At 28.1% G+C, this 16,171-nt stretch overlaps 1 protein-coding gene across 1 annotated transcript; it reads left to right on the forward strand.

Annotated features, from left to right (window-relative positions):
* Nucleotides 1–5,395: 5,395 nt before the first annotated feature.
* Nucleotides 5,396–5,767, forward strand: LOC114309887 (uncharacterized). The gene has a single exon (XM_028255764.2). It carries the CDS (start codon nucleotides 5,396–5,398, stop codon nucleotides 5,765–5,767), a length of 372 nt encoding a protein of 123 aa, XP_028111565.2.
* The last annotated feature ends 10,404 nt before the right edge of the window (nucleotides 5,768–16,171 follow it).

The raw sequence follows: 16,171 nt of genomic DNA on the forward strand, positions 1-16,171 counted from the left end.
GGCTTAAATCTGTTCAAAAAGCTCAGGTCTTGTTCCTCCCCATTTTTCATGGGTTTCTGATCCAGATCTGTTGAATTCAACAGATCAATTTCTTTTTTGTTGAACAGATTGAATTTTTTTTTTTGGACGATTGTTGTTGTTGTTTTTGTTGACGTTGGTGATTGTTGTTGGTGATGAACAAATAAAGATAAAAAATTAAACGTATAGAATTTGAGTAGATAATAAATTTGGACAGATAGAATTTTATTTAGGCAAATATTTAAACATAGAAAGGAAATTTGAATTGAAAAGATAAAAAAATTAAACAGATAAGGTAAAAAAATTAAACAGATGGAAAAAAAATTAAATGGATAGGAAAAATTTAAATAGATAGGGAAATTTTTTGAATAAATAGTCAACGAAAGTCAACAAATAAAAAAAGCTAACAAATAAATTAATGGGCAAAATTAGAAACAAAATGATTTTTCACCAAACTATTTCACAAAAAATAAATCTCTCACCAATAAAAAATATCCACTAAACCTAGCTTTCGTTTGATATGTGGTCTGGGTGGACAACGGTTTATCCGACCTGCACAACCCGCCCAAATCCGACCCTACCCGCACAAATTCAACCCTACCTGCATGCATAAATAGGGCGGGTGCGGTTCCATTTTTTCATACAAAATCGGGTTCGGGTCAGACCCGACGCTACCCGTGCAAATCCTCAACCCGCCTGCAGATTTTGTTTAAAATTAAAAAAAGAAAACTTTCACATGTTGAATTCATTTTTTGGTCTCCCTTCTCTCTCTACCTAGCTGCTTCTCTCTCTTTCTCTCATCTAGGCTTCTCTCTCTCTCTCTCTCTCTCTCTCTTCTACCTCTCTCTTCCCTCCTCCCCATTGCCGTCACCACCACCATCTCTCGCCCCTTGCCCATCGTTTCATCTCCTCTCCGTCGTCTCCTGCAGATCAACCGTACTCCATCGTTGTCATCTCTCCATCGCCGTGGTCTCTCCATCCTCTCCTCTTCTAGCCAGATCTGGAAGATCTATTGCCAAAAAAAAAAAAAAAAAATTCATTGCATGAAGTGACGAAGGTACCAGATCTAAAATCCTCATCCATTTATATGGTTTGCTTTGCTCGTTGTTATGGGTTGCAGACTTTTTACTTTTGGTTGTGTTGTGTTGTGGGTTTGTAACTTTACTTTGTTTATTTAATAAAAGAAAATGGTTTTGATTGTGTTGTGTTGTTGTGGTTTGCAAATTTGTTGTAGGTTTGTATTTGTAACATTTTGCTTCTTTTATTTAATAAAAGAAAATGTTTTCATTGTTGATTGTTGTAAATAAAATTATAATAAAATTATTTATAAATACACAAATAAGAATAGGTTGAATAATAATAAGAAAGTCTAATTTGTGTCCCATACAAAACCTCCAACTGCTGTTTGAAGCACAAAAATAAAATTTCAAAAAAGAAAATTTAATTCACAAACCGTCCGCAATCGCCTGCATAACCACATGACCCACCCATTCGATCCGCAACCTGCACTGCGGGCAGACACGATTCCATTTTTTCCCAACCCGCACCCCATCGGGCGAGTCCAACTCGCCATCCGAACTGCACGGAACCGATCTGTGAACACCCCTATGTGGGTTTGAGAGGTGTTTTTTCTTTTTGCTATTTTAGCGTTAAAAAGACAAAATACGTTAAAATGTCAATAAAATAAAATGTGACATTCAAATCATAATTATTTCATAAACTCAAAAAAGTCAAAAAAATCCATCCAAAACGATTTTTTTTAGTTTCAAGTTAAAATAACTAAAAAATCAAAAAGTCAACCTTGATATCAAACAAAGCCTAATGAGTTATGTTAGGGATTTCAAATAAATTATTAAATTTTTTACCAAACCTCTCACATGGGTGTGAGACTCACACACAAGTGATTTGTGAGAGTCCCAGGTTTGATAAAAAATTTAATAATTTATTTGAGATCCATAACATTTTTCAAACCTAATACCTTATGCCCTCCTTACCTTGAACTTTTCAATAATCATCTTTTTATTGAAAAATCATTAAAATCCTTTTGGAAATATAAAATTAAATAATGAAAAATGCTTTGCATCCATAATTATACCTTGTAAATTATTCTAAAAATAAAATGTATGGTGTGAGTTTAAAATTAATGTAATATAAATTACAACCCGAATGAACATTGTCCATTAATTTAGTTTTTTAAATAAATTTTTTTAAGGTTACGTTTCGCATAAGTTAAAATGAAATTTTTTAATTAAAATAGTCACAAAAAGATAAAATAGACTTTTTAACCTAATAAGGCCTCGTTTGGCATGTGCCTGTTTTAAAAGTCAAAAAGTTATTAAAAAAATCAAAAAGTCTATAACTTTATTAAAAAATCAAAGATTCCATTTTCTTTATATTTTTTACACATATTTTCGTAAAAAATTAAAAAATTATTTTAAACATACTAATTTTTTTTTACCTCATATTTTAGCCAAAAAATTAAAAAGTTACAAAAATAGCATGTTCCTAAACGAGGCCAGACAAAATGTCACATCCAAACTATAATCATTTCATTTTTTTCCCTTATAAAAGTCAAAAAAGCCAAAAAATATATCCCAAATAAGACTTTTTAGCCCTAGGCTAAAATAGTCAAGAAGCTAAAAAGTCAATTCACATCCCAAACGAACCCTAAGTTTCGCTTTTCTTAAATTTAAATCTAAATTTATTCCGACTTATGAAACTAACTATGATCTTGTTTCAATCATTTGAACTATGTATACATTATCAATGCCAAAAATTAAGTCATTCCAATAATTTTTAAAATTCTAATCTTATCATATTTGTCACCTAACAAATATATAGCTCTCATTTGGTAATATAGTTGAGACTAATTGAACTTATTAAAAGATAAAATAAGTTAAAAAATTAATAAGACAAAATTTTATATTCAAATTATAATTATTTCATTTTTTCTTTGATAATATTATAAAAAAATTCAAAAGTTTATTTCAAACGAAACTTTTGTAACTAGACTAAAATAGTTAAAAAAAATTAAAAAGTCAAGCTAAAAAAATTCTTTCCAAACGAAATCATAATAAGTATATTTTTTAAAATATATTATTTACAGGGTATTTGAAATAATCTAAATAAATATATTTTAATTTTTTTATACAAAGATGTATAAAAAAATAGAAAAATAATCATTGTGTTTTGTTTGAATTTTTTGGATTAAATTTTTTAAAAACTGAATTTTTTGATTTTCATGTTTTTTTTTTGTTTTTAGTGAATATTTTTAAAATTTTAATTTTTTTTTTACTTTTTTAGATGCACATTACTTAGATATATCTACAAAAATAAAAAATTTGTGAAAAAATATTTTAAAAAATTAATAAATATATAAAAATATAAAAAATGTACTGAATTCTTGTATTTTTTTTTGTATTTTTGATATTTAGTGAATTTTTAAAAAAAAAGTTCACAAATTTTTTTACTTTTTAAGTATATTTATGTTAAGTATGTCTAAAAAGTAAAAAAAAAAAAATTGCTTAAAATATTTTAAAAAATTACTTAAAATATTTTTAAAAATTAATAAAAATAAAAAAATATGAAAATAAAATTTCTTGAAAAGTATTTTTTAAAAAATAAAACCCAGTAAAGTGACATGACTGAAAAAAATAAAATAAAATAACAAAAAATTAAACAATACACTTTTTATACATAGAGATCACTAAAAATCTCATCACTAATAGCTCTAATGAGTTAGAAAATATAAAAAATAAAAGAAAAAAAAAAACACAAGAAACAACCATCACATCAAAAGGAGAGCCACCTCATTAATGCTCTCCTAGTACTCCTTTTTTAGTGCTCCCAAGCATTAATCTGTATAGATGTTGTGAAGTGCTTGCTGCCTTACTTTTAGAGCCGGCCAATGCAGATAGATGGGAAGTTTCTTGTATGAAATTCACACCTTCCACGCGTCAGCTTCCTAGTAGCTGGAGTGCAACTTCTTTGCAACTCCCCCCGTACTACAGAAAAACGCGCCAAACCAGCACGTGTCAAATTCTTACTCGGTTTCTATCTCCCACCACCAATTCATGTATGTAATGCTCTACTTTGTAGTAGGAAAAAATAAAAAAAAATTATGTGTTCATAAAATACATATAAAAATGATATAATATAAATATTGTTATAAATATAAATTATTTTTATGAATACACTAGCATGAAAGAATTAATATAAAACAATATGAAATACTTATTCAAAGAAATTATTCACAAAAGGGATTGTGATCATCTTGAAGAGTTTTTGCTAATATATTCATTTCTATCATTTGAGTCCGTATGCAGACTTCGTCATGTACAGCTAATTATTTGTGCCGCAAAAGTTTATTTTTTTTTATCACATGTCAATATTCCCCTAAATCATATTATAATATATTTTAATTACATAAAATTATTAAGAACATACACATACATCATGACGAAGTTAATCAGAAGTATCTGTCATTCGTTGATTTTCGTTAGTATTTTGATTTAAAATATAGATTTTGTGATGTTGACATATAGTATGTTCTTGGAGACAGATTCCCTCTTGCTCATAATTTAAGTTGGAGGTTATTGTTTGGATTCGTTTCGATGATTCAAATAATTTATTTGATTGAGTATTTTATTTATTTTATTCATATAAAAAATTAAGTCGATTTAATAATTGTAATCGATTTAATTTATCATGTTTGTTACCAAGAAAATGAATGATTTAATTTTTAAAACACAATTGTCATTCTTTTTTTCTTTTTTTTTTTGTGACAAGTGTAATAAATTGAGTAATTAAAATTATCGGATCGACCTAATTTTTTTTTAATGAAATATACAAAGTGTCGATCAAAATGAACAATTTAGCCTCACGCACCCAAACAACGCCTCCGAATTTTAATTATGGGCCAGACGAAATTTTCTCTTCTATATTTTCTAATAATTTAACAAAAAAAGATATGTGCTCATAAAAATACCTAAACTAATTGTGTGGTCTAAATTTAATTCATGTCTTACCGGTCTACATATAAAATAAATCTGAATTACATAATAATTTTTTTAATATATTTTTATAAATGAATTGTGTATACCTAGTATTGTTGATAGTTTAATTATGTGGATAGACTTTTTCATACATGCAATATGCAAACCATCTATATATAGAGAGAGCCAACTCCATGTCCCTCCTCACAAGCTACATACAGCTCATTAATCATTAGTATTATCAACCCTAATTCTCTCTCTCTCTCTCTCTCTCCAAAACAATGCAAACAGCTTCCATTTGTTCCCTACAACTCCCCTTACCTCCCTTTTCCGGCAATTCTCTACGACAGAAACCGAGTTCTAGCCAAAGAAGAAGAGCATCCATGACAGTTTTCGCATCGAAAAAAGATGCATACGGATATGGTAGAGACTACAATGGGAGGATAGTTGACGAGAACATGATTGTGTTAAGGAAGAGAATTCACGAGGCGAAAATGGCAGAGACGAGGGACTACTACGAGTCATCGACACCGCCACGTGATTGTGGTTATTGGATGGAATGGGAGAAGAAATATGCTGAAACAAGGTATGATTCGGATATATGTGAAGCAATGGGTGTTTTGCAGACATTGTTGATGGAGACTAGGCCGAGCTTGGTTGTGGGGATGGTGGCTCTTGTTGGGTTCACCGTGCCGGCTTCGATGACTGTGGCTGTGTTTCATTTGGTGGAAATGGTCAAGGCCATGTTAGGTTAGATGAAGCTCATCTTGGCTAGTTTAGATTTACGTGGTTATTTTGATGGCAAATATAGATGAATTTCAAAGATAATAGATAGATAGGATGTCTCTGTACACAAACACAACCCAAGCTCTTCATTCTTATTCTTTCTTTTTTAAAAAAAAAAAAAAATTAATTTGTTATTTATTCAACAAGTGCTTTATTGTTTGTTTTCTTTTCTACTACAATTTGTACCGTTCTAGTTTTGAGGCTTACCCTTAATCCTGGAAAATGTTATTTACAATGCGAATTTCTCAGAGTAATTATTCTATTTTTTAAAAATTTTACGTTGATAGTGTGTTGAATTAATAACAAGAGGCTAAATGAATCCATATGAATCTAAAAATAAAAATAAAAATGATGGACAAACTGTAAATAGACAAACGTGGTGTTCCAAACATACTAGGAGATTTTTGATTGTATACTTATCTACAATGAAAGTGGAGGCACGAAGAGGGAGAGAGAGAGATCAAAACATAGAGAATGTATTCATAGATAAAAAACTTATTCATACAATATTATTCATAAAATTTTATTTCTGAATGCTTCATTTTGAAATAAAATAACTATGAAAATTCTATTAGTATAACATTTTTATGTAATGAGGTAAATATTACATAAGAATAAGAATGTTATACAAAAAATAACGTAAAGAAGAGGAAAAAGAAGAGAGAGAAACGGTTAAAAACATGTCAAGTGGAATGAAAATTAGACAAAATGTAAAATAACTACTCCTTATGGGGTTTTCATGTCAATTTATTCTTTTTTCAAGCATTAAAAATACAATTTTGATGTAATTATGTTCTTTGAATTTCATGAAATCTGATTAGCAGAAAACAAATTCATGTCAATGAGAAGTCTCAAACTATATTTAGAAAATACTATTCATATATAAAATTTATACACACACAAAAAAAATCACTAAAAATGATGTAATAATGCTATTTTGGTAAATAAATTTTGTGAGTGCTTTGTTTTAAAGTGAATAATTTACATTGAACGACATCACTATGTATAAAAATTTTGTATAATTTTTTTTTATTTTCATATCATTATTTAACTATATTTAGATTTAAAAAATACATAACAATGAGAGTTAATTGAATATATTCAATACATATAATTAATCACAAAACATATATTTATTCACATAATTTAAACAAAATAATTTTATTGGTTCAGAGAAGCAGTCTACAAACTCCGCACTAATAAAAATTTTAAAAAATGACTGAAACCCAAATTGCAAAGGCTTATTTATTTGTTTATTTGTTTAAATATCATCTATCTGTTCACGTGTTACCTATCTATTCACTTACATGTCCACCTCATTGCCACCACTTGCTGTTGCCAATCGCAAATGACTTTTTCGATCAATATTTTGACAACTTTTCAATGCGTATTATTATCACTAAAAGAAAATTGAACTAAATAACATATAACCAATAAGTATGAACTTTATCACTAATTAGCCAAAAATTTTATTTATTTATTTGTTCAATTTACTCCAATAGTTAACGTTGGTATAAAAAATATCAACAGTTGTGTCATATTTGGGTACCGAAGCTAGAACGTAGGGAGAAGCTGTATAATAAAATAAAAGCGCCGTCCTTCGATTAGGAGTCAAACCTCAAAACTAAGCCAAATCCAAAACGCCACATCCCATTTAAGAGAATTTCTTCCTCCAATGGGAACCCCATGTGATCTACAATTGTTTATTTTGAGTTTATAACGTGTGCAAGCTTCTCTTCTTTTTTTTTTTTTTTTTTTTTTTGGTTGGTGACTGATTCAAACTGTGGAGATGTATTTCTGTTTCGAGTAAGGTCATGAAAGATGATTTTGGGCTGAGATGTCGAAGTAATAAGTTTGTAATAGCTGAGATATTTAGATAGAAAAATGATATATAAGTCTATTTTTTAGGTTTAATGATGTGTAAGTGAAATGATTAGTTGATAAATAGAAAAAGGGAGTGTTGTCTTAAATTTTCTTAGCTAATGTCACATCCATCATTAAATTTGAAAAGTAACATTAATTTTTTTAGAAAAATTTATCTATAAATCCTATCTTGAGAAATGGTAATCCGATTAGTCTCAAGAGTTTTTTTATAAACCAATTAGTCCAATTGATTTTAGAAATATAGATTTAATATATTATTTGAATATTGAATTTACGCTTATACCTTTATTTCTATTATGTTTTCTTCTTCTTCTTTTGCGTGTGTTAGAAAAGTAAGATACATAATTTATGAGAATCAAATTTAGGATAAATTTTTATTTGGAATGACTTGAAATGTAAGATTTTTCAAACATTTCAAAAGGAGTACAAAAATGATTTGAAATATGAGATTCTTCAAACATTCTAAAAAGATCTGAGATTCTTCAAATATTTTAAAAAGAAGTACAAAAATTCCTTAATAAATTTTGAGCAAATGTATAATTTTAATCTGTAATACTCCAACGTAACACTTCAATGTAATACTCTAAAAAACTCATTATTATACTTTTTCCAAATATAACATTTCAATGTAATATTTCAAAAAAATTCTTTTGTGTAACACTCTAATGTAGCACACAAAAAAAATTTTTAGTGTATTTTTTTCAAACGTAATATTGCAATGGAACACTCCAAAAAATGGATGTGGAATTCTTCAAACCATTACAAAATGGTGTGGGATTCTTCAAACCATTCCAAAAATAGTACAAAAATTTCTCAGTAAGTTTTGGATAAATGCATAATTTCAAATTGTGAGCATTACATTTGGAAAAAGTATGCAAAATATTTTTTTAGTGTTTTTATGTATGTTACATTGGAGTGTTACGTTTTAGATTACATTGATTAGAGTGTTACGTTTGAGAAAAATACACTAAGGAGTTTCTTTGGGTGTTATATCAGAGTGCATTTTACCGGAGTGTTATGTTTGAGAAAAGTTTGGAGTGTTACATTGTTATGTTTAGGAAAAGTACAATAAAAGATTTTTAGTATGTTACGTTAGAATGTTACGTTATTAGAGTGTTACGTTTTTATTTGTAATGTAGAATTTGTTATAAAATTAGGGAAAATCTAAAATCTCCATAGTGCAGATTGCTTAAATGTGTAATTTTACATTTAGAGAAACTCACTTTTATCTCTAAAAAATTAAACCCAAACATGTAAGTGACTATCATTTTGTATAATTTTCACTTTAATGAAACTTTTGGATTCATAAAAATAAAATAAAAAAGACTAAATAATTCATAAAATTACATTTTAAAATTTATTGATCCTTCACTTAAGAGTTTTTATTTAAGTAACATCAGGTCCGTTTGGTAGAGTTTATTTCTAATTTATTTCAGCTTTTAGTTTAATTTGAACTATTTTGGTGTGTTTGGTTCAGTTTAATAATACAGATTATAACTTTTTTAAATCAAAAATCAACTTTTTCTTTAAATGGGGGAGGAGAAGCTTTTTGGAACAGCTTAACCGGGCAGTTATATCACCTATTTGGGTAATTCATACCCCGACTGATATATTAGGTGAGGAGTCACCATTAAATTGGGTGTAGTTAGGATCTCTAAGAGCATCTCCAATCCTGAACTTCTTTTTTCACCAAATTTGAGTAAAAAATGTCTCATTTTCTCAATTTGATATCATTGGCTCCAATGGCGCATCAAATCCCGTGCGTGAACCGGTTGGTCGACCGGTAAGCATAATTTTTTTTTTTAACCGTTTTGAACTGTTTGAACCCATTGTTTGTGAACTGGGAAGGGGCGACCGGTTGGTCGACCGGCCGGCCGACCAGTCAGGCAAATAAATTTTTTTTTTGTTTCCCTCAATTTCTTCCCAATTCTTTTTCCTATTTCTTTTTCCCTCCATTATAAGCTCAAACTCAGAATCAGATAATTTATTCAGATACTAGTAATTAAAATTTCAAGGAAAAAAAATATGTAATGACACAAAAGAAACAAAACTCACAACATATAAACGTAATGCTATTCTGAAAATGAAATACTCTGTCTTGATATAGAAATCAGATCTATTTTATAGAGCACATCATTAACGGTAAATTTTCAAAATACTCTGTCCATCCAATGGTAATTTATTATTGTCGATAAATTTTCAAAATACTCTGTCCATCCAATGGTAATTTATTATTGTGACGGCTAGTTGTCAAAATATGTATGTAAAAGGTAACAATTTTATTTATATTTTGAAGAAAATTTAAATTTATATCACCCTTCAAATTATTCATAATCCACAAAATAAACTATGTCAAAATAAACCAGCTCAAACAACATGAAACCAACCAGTTCAAGCCTGTTTTTGCTAGCCTCAAAACTATAGCCGAATTACTCAACCCGGTCGACCGATGGGTCAACCGGCCGGTTGACCGGTTGCTCCCAACGCCCACGGTTCAAACCAAGCAGTTCAAACCAACCACTTGACAGTTCACACTAACCTTGACGCAGAGGTCAACCGGCCGGGCAACCGGTTGGTTGACCGGTTCCTCCCTCCAACGATCACGCACAGTGTTTTGCTGAAATGTGTACACTGTTCTCACTTTGATGATTTGTTTGATGAATTCTCAATTTGATACCACTTTGGTGAAACTGTTGGAGCATGAAAAAGTACTTTTTTCACCAAATTTTAAATTTGATGCCAGGTTTGATTCAGGGTTGGAGATGGTCTAAGGAACTAACTCCTATTGACGTGGTGTTTGGCATAAGAATTTTTTTGTTTTTAAAATTTTGTACATTTAAAATTTTTCTTGACATATCTAAAAATATAAGAAAATAAATCCCCCAATAAATGTTGGTCCTTTTTTTACTTTTTTCAAATTGTTAAAAACAAATTTACTTTTCAATCAATTTAGTTAGGTAGGATTTAAAAATGTAAAAAAAAAATTCAAAAATTAGTAAATTCAAAAAAAAAAAAAAAAAAAAAACTACACACGCGCAATAAAAAAGCAAACCCATCTTCCTAAATATTAATGTTTCGAATACCAAAAATATGACCAAGAAAAATATTATACAATTATTTTGAAAACTACTTATTTTAATTGACTTTCTAATTTTTTATGAAAAATTTGTAAAAAAAATTTAAAAACTAAAAAAAATTATAACGACTTTTTATCTAAAATAGTCTATTGAATAACTTGCCCTTAAATTCATTTAAAGTGTAAATTGCACCTCACAAATATTGGCCTCGTTTGGGAAGTGGCTATTTTAGTAGGCTATTTTAGTTTTTGACTATTTTAGTAGGCTAAAATTTTTATGTTTGGGAAGATAATTGGATTTTTTTGTGGTTGGATGTGATGTTTGTGAGAGAAAAAGTGAAATGATTATGGGTTTGATGTGATATTTTGTCTTATTAGCTATTTTAGCCTATTTTGTCTTTTTTGTGATTTTTAGCCTAAACTAGGCTATTTTTTTTCTTCCCAAACACCCCCATTGAATCCAAACGGTACAATATTTTTCTAACACAATTTTTCTTTTCTTTTTTTTTATTTATTTATTATCTTTTCTTTTCTGGATTTGAGTTTTTTTTTTATTGAGTTGTTTTTTTTTGAACTGGTTTTATTGAGTTGTTTTTTTGAACCGGTTTTATTGAGTTGTTTGTTCCAGCGTTGATGTTCCAATGATGATGAAAATCTTGTACCGACCACAGTACATGTCACTTTCAAGATGTGACAGGTGTTTACCTTCAGAACGACGAACAAGACACCATGTTGGAAAATTTGAGTAGAATTTAAAATAATATATATATATAGGGTTTAGCTTCTGTTCAGTCCTTAATCGGATTGGATTGTATTGTTAGGTCTGTGGAGGTTTATTACAGATTTTATTTTGATAATTTAAACCGTTATGTAGAACTCGTCGAGTACTATAAACCTGTAAAAAATCACGCTAATCAGATATCGATAACTATGTGATCAAATCAGTTTTGTATAAAAAAAATGTACGGTGAATAAATTAACGGTTGACAAAAATCTAATTTGATCACATAGCTACCGATATCCGATTAACGTGATTTTTTACAGACTTATAGTACTCGATGATTTCTACACATTGAACGGTTCAGATTATCAAAACGGGACCCGTAGTGGGCCCCCACGGGTCCAACAGCACGGTCCAGTCCGATTAAGGACTGGACAGAAGCCAATGCCATATATATATATATGTAAAATTAGATAAAGTATATATTTTATTTTAATTATATTTTTTAATCTTTTTTTTAAATCTCCCAAGTAACTATAGCTTAAAGTAGGGGTGTTCGCGGATCGGTTTTGTGCGGTTTGCAGTTCGGTTTTGACCCGCCCGCATTTATGCGGTTTGGGAAAAAATCAACCCGCAACCGCCCGCAGTGCGGTTTGCGGTTTGTGCGGATAGGGTTTGCAAATATGCGGGCGGTTTGCGGTTTACACTATTTTTCTTTAAAAATTAATTTTTGAGTTTTTTTTTCCCAGCGAATTTAAGCATCAAATTCATTTTATATATTTATGATAACAATTTTTTGATGAGTTTACAAATAAAAGTTGAATATCAATGCATTAAATGAAAGTACTCAAAACAAAGAGACCCTACACTAGCATTTTTTCCATGAAAAAAATGTATATCAATGCATTAAAAGTTGTACTCAATTAGAATTGCCAGTTCAGTAATCAATAATCAAACTATAAGTTCCATAGACCATTAGAAGGAAAAAAATTTTAGGAAAAAAATGGATGAATCACCAATGAAAATCATATAAGAAACCGAGTTTAGGACTTGATAATTCTACGGCATTAAAAAAGTTGAGAAATACCTAAAAATAAGGATCCTATAGTGTCATAGATAATATAATGGTGCTCCTGTAAAAGTTACAAAGTTGGTATATAAAAAGTAAAAATAATAATAATAATAATAATAATAATAATAATAATAATAATAATAATTAAAGTGCGAGCGGTTTTTGCGGGTTGCGGTTTAAACCCGCAACCCGCCCGCAACCCATAAATTTGTCATATTTCAAACCGCATCCGCCCGCATTATATTTGCGAAACCGTCCATTTATATGCGGGTTGGGCGGATTGGACGGTTTGAATGGTTCGGATAAACCGTTGCCCACCCCTAGCTTAAAGCAATGCTTTTGATCATGCTAAAAGGAAAAATGTTTAAAATTCACACAAAACTTCTCATAATTAGACATATATGATGTGGCATGCTAGATGGTAATATTTCGGGTAAATTATCTACATTTCTCTTGAGGTTTAATGAAATTATAGATTCTCTCCAGAGATTTCAAAAATTACATTCAGCTCCATCGCAATTAACGTCGTTAACGGATATCATAAATTGACTAAAATGCCCTTTTGACAAACAAGGACAAATTACCTACACCCCATTGAGGTTTAACTAAATTACAGATTCTCTCATGAGATTGAGCTAAATTATAGATTTCCCCCTGAGATTTAGCTAAATTATCATTTTTAAATAAATTATGAAATACAAAATTAAAATAGAAAAACACTTGTCACATTATAAAAAAATTAAGATTTTAGAGACCGAAATTTATAGACAAAATTATTTTTAGGGGGAACAAATATTTTTGTTACGAAAAGTGTCGTTTTATATTTTTTGCAACGAAAATTGAATATTAATGATTAATTATTATCTTTTTGGTGTCAATTTTTTTGTTTCAAAAAGTAAATCATTTTGAAACCAAATTATTTTATTTTTAAAAATCTATTTATTATTGACATTTTCGAAATTTTATCGCTAAAAGTCTTATTTTTTAAGACGATCTTTTAGCGACTATTCTCACAGCGATAGAATCCTTAAATGTCTTTTGCAACAAAATTGGTTTCTAAAACTCTTGTATGTTGTAGTGTTAGATGGTGAAAATATCATAAAAATAACAAATAATTAAATAAGTTTAAAACACATGAAATGGATTGTCAAAAAATTCTTAGAATATGTTTGGTTTGATTTTTTTAGAATTTTTTTTTAAAAAAAATTAAAAATTAATTTGGTTAAGAAATAAGAAATAAGAAATAAATGTTATTTTTATATAGTTTTATCTTTTGAGTGGTTAGAAATAATTTTTACAAATTAATTATATTTTTTAATATTTATTTTTAATAAACTAGTTTTTATTTTATTTTTTTAAAAATTGATTTTTTTTTTCTAAACAACAAATCAAACATGGTTAATTTTTTTTTTTCCATTTAATGTAATTCTTTTGTAAATTTTGTTGATTTATCAAAGAGATTTCAGCAGAGAAAATATTGTCCATCAATTCTTAACGTTTAGTTAACGGTACGGGTTAAATTGTTATGAAAATATAAATCTTAGGAGACGGGATATAATTTCTGAAACCTCAAGAGGGGATCTGTAATTTAGCTAAACTTCAAGAGCGATGTAGGTAATTTGTCCTAATGTTTAATATGTCACACACTCAATAGTGTAGGGTTTACCACTCTTGTCATATCATTATGAATGAATTTAGAGGTCAAAATTGTGAGTTTCTAACACTTCTTTGTTAAAATTTATCTATATGTTATCATTATTTATTAATAAATTTTTTTGTTTAAAAATATTAAAATTAAATTTTAATTTGATATAGCACCCACAAACTGCAATTGTTAATTTTAAATAAATTTAAGTCACATATAAAATTCAAAGTTTATCCTTAGTTCTCAAGACCCTGCAGCGAATTTTAAATATAGCATTTTTGTATTTTACATAAAAAGATAAGATTAACTAACCAAATCAAACCAAACCAAGCCTTAAAAAAAGAAGAAGATAAAATTAACTAACTTATTAAAATATAAAAATCATGTTTTTTTATTTTATATTTTAACCATTTAAAAAAGATAAAAAAAAATCTAAAGTTATATAAAAAATGAAATTAACTAACTATACCATAATATTAGTTTGATGTTAACGTTTTCATAATTTTAATTAAAAAAATAACCAAAAAATTCTGCTTGAGATTTAATTAATTTTCTTTTTAAAAATATAGATAAATACTTTCAAAAAAATTTGATTAAATAGAAATCCAATCCACCATCTAATAGATAACAATCAATTCAAAACTAGAGATTCAAATTTTAAGTAGAATTAAAATTTTAAAAAAATTGCTTAGGAGCTCTAATTAAGCATTCCTAATTCACTCTTAATAATGTAGAATGGATCCTACTCTTCACTCCTTATGCCTCCCCTCATTAGAGGTCAAAATGGAGATGACATACTAGGGGCAGGGCTGCAATTTGGACAAGTTCTAGGTTTTATTGGGTCGGAGCTTAGTTTCCAAGCCCATACCCAAAAAATGAAAGTTTGTATATTGAAGCATGGCCCATCCAAAAAAATAAAAAATAAAAAACAACCTTGTATTATAGATTAAAATAAAAGAATTAAGAATAAATAGTTGTGTACCAAGTAGTCTCAAATAAAAGAATTAAGAATAAAGTGTCAATCTTTGATTAGGACATGTGATTTAATTTTATTAAATATTAAAGTTCAAGTATTAATAATCAGAATCTTATATGAAATGTATAAATCCGCAGTAACATGTGATCCATTTGCATGCCAAAAATACAAAAAAAAATACAAAAATAAAAAAACTCATAAAGGATTAAAATGTCAAGAAGTCAGAAAGAATGAATATATATATATACCATATATATATATATATATATATTTTATGTATGTTTATAATTTAATTTTATTGAGTAATGTTACATAAATAAATTTTTTTTTAAAAGTTATACAAAGTTAGGCCAAGTTTGGCTATCCAAAATAAGTACACACTTTTTATCTTTTTATCTTTTTTCCATCACATTACCTCTCTACTTTTTTGGACATCTTTTTGTAAAAAGATAAAAAGTACACTTATTTAGGTCATCCCAAACAATCCCTTAGTTGACATTTTATGAACCTCTTATTTTAAATTAGAATAATATTGTAGTTTTTTTTTTCATAGGAGAATAATATTGTAATTTATAATTGTATTTTAAATTAGAATAATATTGTAGTTTTTTTTTTTTCATAGGAGAATAATATTGTAATTTATAATTGTAAAACATCACTGTCACAATATTCTAATTATATATACTAAGATAAACCTAAAAAAATCACATTTTTCCTAACTTATTCATCTTTAGTGATTTTTTTAAAAAAAATTTCTGTCAATCTTTCTTTTTTTACTTTTCAAGTTTGTAGGACTTAAGAAGTATTTAAAAAAAATATATACTAAATACACACACGCACAAAAAAAAAAAAAAAAAAATTCCACTGGTGGAGTAAAACCTAAGAAAAAATATTAAAGAAAAAGTTTCTAAAAATGAACAAAGCCAATAAAGAAGTTAATCCCAAACCCACAAAATATAGAAATTCTATTTATAAATAATTTTCCTAACTCAATAGTTC

This window comes from Camellia sinensis, chromosome 5 (genome assembly GCF_055761805.1).
Source record: "Camellia sinensis isolate YWXY chromosome 5, ASM5576180v1, whole genome shotgun sequence".
Classification (NCBI taxonomy): Eukaryota; Viridiplantae; Streptophyta; class Magnoliopsida; order Ericales; family Theaceae; genus Camellia; species Camellia sinensis.

Bases quoted from the DNA above. Each gene is read 5' to 3' on its own strand.
- LOC114309887 (XM_028255764.2), top strand. From the start codon at position 5,396: ATGACAGTTTTCGCATCGAAAAAAGATGCATACGGATATGGTAGAGAC.